Source organism: Oryctolagus cuniculus, chromosome 3 (assembly GCF_964237555.1).
Source record: "Oryctolagus cuniculus chromosome 3, mOryCun1.1, whole genome shotgun sequence".
Taxonomy (NCBI): domain Eukaryota; kingdom Metazoa; phylum Chordata; class Mammalia; order Lagomorpha; family Leporidae; genus Oryctolagus; species Oryctolagus cuniculus.
The window spans coordinates 148170691-148178089 of record NC_091434.1 but is presented as its reverse complement, the minus strand read 5'-3'; the positions used below and the strand labels follow the sequence as shown (position 1 = coordinate 148178089).

The window sequence follows — 7399 nt, the reverse complement described above, 5'->3', positions numbered from 1 at the left end:
AAGCGCCTGCGCACAGAATCCGGGGCGGGACGGGTGAGTGAAGAGCACACGCACTCAAGCCCTCCCACCGCTTCAGCGCTCGGCCCGCAAGCCCCGCCTCCTCCAGCTGCTCGCCTTCCCAAACAACCTGGTGCGCCGCCGGCGCTCTCCGACCATTGGCTCTCGGCCCTTTCCGTTTCCGCCCAGCCTTCCACAGTCCACCAATCAACTTGCGCGTTGGGGGTAAAGGACCACCTCCGAAGCTGTCGCTCCAGTGCCTCAGCCTCCTCCGGTTGCTGCCTCCGCTGCTGCCTTCTCCTTCCCCACCTCCTCCGTCAGGGGAGCGTCTGCGGGGGCCTGAGGGGCGGCGGCGGCGGCGGCGGCTGTGATATGGAGCCGGGGGACGGCCGCCGAAGCGCTGATCGTGGGCAGGGGGCCGGGCCCCGGAACACTCCGCCGCCCCGGGAGCAGGAGCGGAAGCTGGAGCAGGAGAAGCTCTCGGGAGTGGTGAAGAGCGTCCACCGGCGACTCCGCAAGAAGTACCGAGAAGGTAAACAGCGAGCTGGGGCAGGGGGGGAGGGGAGGCGTCATCACCCCGACCCCTGGTCACTTCTCCCCTCCCCCAGAGAGGCCACCATTGGAACTTAAAGGAGCTGCACGTCAGCCACTGCCGGTGCCGCTTTCGCAGGCCGGGTCCGAGTCCTCCGTCGGCGTCGGGCGCGCTCCTCCCGCCCCCTTTCTCTTCGAGGGCCCTTCGGGAGAGTTCCAGGCCTGTGGGTGAACTGAGTCCCCACCCCCTCCAAATCCCTGTCCCCAGCCGGGGTGCTGAGATTGTCGTCACCGCGCGCACGAACACGGGAGAGGTAGGGGTCGCTCGTCGCGAGAGACGCCGAGGTACAGCGCGAGGACAGGTACGAGCAGCCAGCGCCAGGCCGGCGGCAGGCAGCCCGAGGTGCCCCTCACTCCCTGGCGCTGACCAGCCCGTCGTTCCTTCGGCTTCCTGGTCGGACCCTCGTTCTTGGGCCCTGCTCGCTCAGCCTCTTCGCATTGGCTTCCCGGGCTGCAAAGTCAGCAGGCCTTTTCGCGGACTGAACTTCATCTTGTTAAGAGGAGGACGGGCTCCATCCACGCCCGCCACCCCCACTCTCCAAATACTTGATCTTAGTGTGTAGTTAGGCGGGTGAGGGCAAAATCTGGGGCAGGTTCTCAAAATACTGCTTGGTTTGAAGAGTCTGTAACGACCGAGCCTGCTGAAAGCACAGTTGCCCAAGAAGCCGCCATCAGTGGGAGCCCCCTCCGTGGAAGATCTTGAGTGATCATTCCCAGCTTTTGCTTCTGCCTAGGAATGATTCTAGTTGGAGTCTGCAGTTAGCCTGGGTATTTTTAAATATAGACTCCTGTGCAGAGCAATTCTACATTATTTTTGGCAGTGAAAATTCTGTTTTGTGTGCTCAGAAATTTCTCTGAGTATCAAAATGGTGGTGGATAATTTTCAGTAGTTTTCACTTAGCTTAATTGCAGACTGCAAAGTCAGCAGCTTTCTAGTGTTAGTGTTAATAGTTTAGTAGAAGCAAAGTTATGGCAGTGAAGGGACAGAGAATTGGAAGGGTAGGTTAAGTTTTGAGTCATGCACTTCAGTGACTCCAGAAAGTTAAAACTCAGTGTCTTGTTGCTTTGAATAAAGGTGATGTTCCATTTTTCAAACTGTTCAAAGTTTTTTTTCCCCTTAGCAACCCAAGCCTAGCTTTTAATGGAGGCTACTTGAGTAATCATCCCCAAAGATGGCTTATGGGTTTTTTTTTAATAGGTAGCAATAGGAACAGTTCCAGAGTTAGGATGTTGAAATTTGTTTTTTAAAAGAATGCTTTCAACCTCAGCCCACAACTTATTCAGTAAAATGAGTAGTTACCATAGCAACAACTGCATCAGTCTTGATACTCAAAGAATGCACTTACATAATGGCACTCACTGTAGATTTTTGTTATTTGGAGAAATGAAATAAATGGACACACTTCCCTGCAATTTACCATGCTATTTTGTAGAAAATGAAGTGCATCTTTTTAAAGAAGATGACTAACATATAATTGTTTCCATTTTTACCTTTTTATAATACTTTCATTATTGTATTATTCATTTATGAATAGGTTCCACTTACATTAACACAAAGCTAAAGTGCCATCATCTCTTCAAACGCTGTTTGTTCTAGATTATTTCCCACATGTTTAAACGTGTTTTTAATCTTGAATATCAACCACAGGAACATATTTAGAATGAGAATTGGAAGTTGAAAGTTACCAGAGCTGGAATAGTTACATGTAGTTCATAAGTGAGTGAATGATCTAGTAGGCTTCTGGGAAGGTAAGGTCCTAGCAGTCTAAACATTTGAATGAGACTGTTATTTAGGCATTTTAATACCCTGAATTCCACCAATAATCTAGACTTCTCTAGGCTTTGTTCAGTGATATACAAAGCCCTAGCAATGAACTAGCAGTAAAATTGATCCTATAAACATTCCTTTTCTATCTTTATTTCTGACAAATAGATCAAATTTTAGTTGTATAAAGGCCACCTGTGAAAACAGTCTGTGCAAATAATTCCTCCAAATAATTTTTAGTGTTTTACTTTGGGGGGCTTGGTATTTTAATATTGATGTTCTCTAGTCTATCGTGTTTTACAAATTTCATTTGCAAGTAAGCTGTTAAAATAGTAATAGAGGGGCTGCGTAGGTGCTAAGTCAACCTACAGAGACCTGTTTAATCAGTACTTACCTGAACTGTAGCACTAATAACTATGGAAACTCTTCTCCTTTTATAATTTCCCTACCAGAAAATATAGTGAAAATTCAGTTTTATCACTTAGAATGTTAGACCAGAAGGAAACTTAGCATTTCTCAGTGATTCGCAAATATGGCTTAATAGCAAGCTTATCTGAGTTCCTTTAGAAAATTCTGGCCTTCTACCTCAGATTTAGTTTCTCTATCATTAAGGCTTAGAAATTTGTCAGCCAGATTGTGGTGTGGTAATCCAGCCCCTTAATTTTATAGATGAATTAGCAAGTCCCAAAAAGACTAATGTGCTTTAAATAGTTTAAATAGTTCATCATAGCACTCTATGTATCTTATGAGAATAAAAACCTCCACCCCAATTCCAAGCCCATATGACTCCAAATGTTAGAATGAGAGGGAACATGGAAAACAGGAAGCAGTCCTAGAATTTGGGTTAGGGAAAGGTTACAAATTGATGAGAATGGGTGATCCCTGAGATAGGTATCATTAGCTGAGCTGAGGCTGTGGGTTTTTAAGGGAGAGATGGTAGGGAAGGAAATAAATTTGTGTGGAATGAAGAAAGAACGAAAATAATCATGGAATGTTAAGGACAGTAGTGAGGGCTAGACAAGGTTGGGTTGGAGAATAAAGTTTTCTGTTAACTCTGGTAGTGGAATTGAAAATAAAGCAGGAGGAATAAGGAAAATGAGATTTTTCTGCAGATGTAAGAAAAGATTTCACTCCACTGTTTTCCAGTTCAGTTGTCAAGCTGATATTTTTCTTTAAAGATTTATTTATTTATTTGAAAGTCAGAGTTATACAAGGAGAGAAGGAGAGGCAGAGAGAGAGAGAGGTCCTCCATCTACTGGTTTACTACCCAGTTGGCCAAAACAGCTGGAGCTGCACTGATCCAAAGCCAGAAGCTTCTTCTGGATCTCCCATGTGGGTACAGAGGCCCAAGGACTTGGGCCATGCTATACTGCTTTCTTAGGCCATAGCAGATAGCTGGATTGAAAGTGGAGCAGCCAGGACTTGAACCGGCGCCCATATGGGATGCTGGTGCTGCAGGTGGCAGCTTTACCCACTACGCCACTGTGCCAGCCTCAAGCTGATATTTGTTGATAATGATGAGAAGGCTTCAAATTGGGGCAATAGATAGGTGGGTAGATTGTAAAGACTACCAGGGAGGGTTTTTGTTTTTTTTTTTTTTTTTTTTTTTTTTTTTTTTTTTTTTAAATTTGACAGAGTTATAGACAGACAGAGAGAAAGGTCTTCCTTCCGTTGGTTCACTCCCCAAATGGCCGCTTTGGCTGGCACTGTGCTGATCCAAAGCCAGGAACCAGGTGCTTCCTCCCAGTCTCCAATGCAGGTGCAGGAGCCCAAGCACTGGGACCATCCTCCACTGTCCTCCTGGGCCACAGCAGAGAGCTGGACTGGAAGAGGAGCAACCAGGACTAGAACCCGGTGCCCATATGGGATGCCAGTGCTACAGGCAGAGGATTAACCAACTGAGCCACGGTGTCGGCCCTACCAGGGAGTTTTGATACATTTGTTTTCTTTTTTTTTTTTCCTGTTTATTTTATTTACTTGAAAGAATTAGAGATCTCCCATCTGCTGCTTCGTTCCCCAAATGGCCACATTGGCTGGGACTGTGGCAGGCTGAAGCCAGGAGCCTAGAACTCCATCCAGGTCTCCCATGTGGATGACAGAATCCCAGGCATTATGGGCCATCTGCTGCTGCTTTTTCAGATGCATTAGCAGGGAGCTGGATCAGAAGTGAAGCACTCAGGACCCTAACTGGTGCTTGTATGGTTTGCCAGCATCACAGGCTGAGGCTTAACCAGCTGTACCACAATGCCAGTCCCCTTTTCTGTTTTTTTTTTTTTTTTTTTTTTTTAAACCACTTTTCCCTTTTCTGTTCCATTTTACTGCCTATATTACTACTTGGAGGTCCTATGTCAGTAGGGATAAGGATAAAGTGAGAATTGGAGATAAAGATCTGTTTTCTAGGCAGTAGTGGTATCTGAAGCAGTTACTAAAAGAAAATTGGAGGGAAATACCTACTAGTGGTGATGAGAAAGGATGTTTCTGGTGTTAGCCATTTGTACATAGGAGACAGTCCTTAAAAAAAAAATTAAAGATTTATTTGTTTGAAAGGCAGAGTGACAGCTTCCATCCGCTGGTTTACTCCCTAAATGCCTGCAATAGCAAGGGCTACACCAGTTGGAAGCCAGGATCCAGGAACTCCATCTAGGACTCCCGCATGGGAAGCAGGAATGCAAGTAGTTGAGCCATCATTTATGGCCTTAGCAGTCTGTTTGGATCAGATGTGCAAAGTAGCTGGGGCTGTAATCAGCACTCCAGTATGGGGTGCAGGCATCCCAATTGCCTGCTTAACCTGCTGCAACACAATGCCCATCCAATATTTAGACTGAATTTATGTAAATGAAAATATGTATGCATATATAGTTTTCTGTTTGTGCTGTGCATTTTTTTTAAAGATTGATTTATTTGGAAGAGTTACAGGGGCAGAGGGAGGGGAAGAGATAGTGAGATCTTCCATCTGCTGGTTCACTCCCCAAATAGCCACTTTGGCTGGGGCTGGGCCAGGCCAAAGCCACCAGCTATCTTTTGGATCTATCATGCGGGTGTGGGGGCTCAAGCACTTAGGCCATTTTCTACTGCTTTTCCAGGTGCATTAGCAGGGAGCTGGATTGGAAGTGGAGCAGCCTGGAGTTGCATCTATGGGTGTATGTGATGTCTGCATTGCAGGCAGCAACTTTACCTGCTCTGCCACAACAAAATCTGACCAAAAATACTTCAAATATATCATAGGGTTTGTATACAGATTTATAGTAAGAAATGGCCAATTTTGCTTTCCAAACACAACTTTATTATTTAATCAGATATGCTGCCTGATGACAACATGTAAGATTGAAAATTGAAGTTGAACCATGTGTATTTTCGGTTTTCTTTGTATGATTTTTTTCCCCCATAATCCTATTCACATGAGCCCATTTCAGTAATAGTTGTTATTTTCCTGGTGTTTCTTCTTCCAAACTTAAAGTAGTCATGCAAACATTCCAAGAAAATATAAAAGACTGAAGCTCTTGGGAATAAAAGTAAGATCTTTGTTCCTTTTAGTTTTGATTTTTAAGCCTATTTTATGAATATCTTCATCATAGCAAGTTTCTTCAATTAATTCAGTCCCTGAATTTACTTATTGTACATGCCAAAATTAACACATTTTATCATATAAACCCATCAGCTCATATGTTAGGCAGAAAAATAAAAGTAGGTACTAAATGGTTAGCAATGTTTTTCTCAAGGTCATGGAATTATGAGTGATCTTCATTATACTGTTATACATTAAAAGTCCCATGTTAATAGTAAAGATAATAATACAAATGTAGTTAAAATGACCAAGATTATTGATTTTGAAGCAGAATAAAACACAGAACTTTTTGGCTCTATAAACTAAGTCCAGAGAAAAATGGTGTTACAAAGGTTAGCAATTGTGAACAGCATTTTCCAAATCAAGGATTAAATAGCCTGTTTTAGATGTTTAATATTTCTTCATAGTTTGAGACTATGAAGGATGAGCTAGAGGTTCAGCCAGCATGGTGGTTTAGGGTAAACAGAAAAATTGATTAGTGAACGATTGTTCTTTAGCAAACATCTAAAATTGGAATTGTGACCAAAGGAGGGAAGTCTTTGAAACAGAAATAAATCTTCTAAATTGAAATCAGAAAGTCTAAAAGTGAAAGAGTGAATGTAAATGTTGGTGTTCGTCCTGAAACAAAGATTCAAAATTGTGGGGCCGGCACCATGGTGTAGCGGGTAAAGCCGCCACCTGCAGTGCTGGCATCCAGTATGTTCGCCGGTTCTAGTCCTGGCTGCTCCACTTCCCTTTCAGCTCTCTGCTTTGGCCTGGGAAAGTTGAAGATGGCCCAGGTGCTTGGGCCCCTGCACCCACGTGGGAGACCGGGAGGAAGCACCTGGCTCCTGGCTTTGGATCAGTGCAGCTCTGGCCGTTGCAGCCATCTGGGGAGTGAACCAGCAGATGGAAGACCTCTCTCTCTCTCTTTCCCTCTCACTGTCTGTAGCTCTACCTCTCAAATAAATAAAATCTTAAAAAGATTTGAAATTGTTTTAAAAATTAGAATAACAAACTTTTTTTAATTGAACTTAATTTATTTTCTTTAGTGACCCTTCAGTACAGCTATTTTAAAATACTGACTCTTTGTCCTTAAGAAACTTTGAACAGGTTCTCTGTTTTTTCCTGTTTTCAAATGAGGGTTTTCCCTGTTTTTATTTGGTATTTTTCCCATTAACAAACATGGTGATACATAATCAAAAAGCTTTTTTGATAGAGTCTTTGCTTGATCAGCAAAATAAATAAGGAAAAGACTCCACACAGTTTAGTTCACTGTAGGAGAGCTTGAATTTTTATTCTAGCAGTTTAAGAAAAAAGAGAGGGAGAGAGGAAGGAGCTTAATACTCAGTACACTATTAGAGAAAGGTAGTATTAATTTAGTAAATTCAGTGAAAGGCAGATAATGGGCAGGCAGTGAAAGTTAGATATTTGATTTGTTACTATTATCTTTGTGGTAAGGTATCCTTTTAGGGACTATTTATGCTTCAAAGAAAACAGTA

The 7399-nt window shown here is 43.5% G+C and overlaps 1 protein-coding gene across 3 annotated transcripts in view; it reads left to right on the top strand.

Moving 5' to 3' along the window:
* Window positions 1-207: 207 nt before the first annotated feature.
* SAMTOR (S-adenosylmethionine sensor upstream of mTORC1) overlaps window positions 208-7399 on the top strand; it is a 103396-nt gene continuing 96204 nt past the window's right edge. Inside the window, exon 1 of one of the 3 annotated variants that reach the window (XM_002712013.5) lies at window positions 208-529. In XM_002712013.5, the coding sequence (XP_002712059.1) occupies window positions 370-529 (160 nt within the window). In that variant the 5' untranslated portion in view covers window positions 208-369. Of the gene's footprint in view, window positions 530-777; window positions 891-7399 lie in introns of those variants that run through there. The other 2 variants (XM_051848893.2, XM_051848895.2) reach the window with 2 other exon arrangements.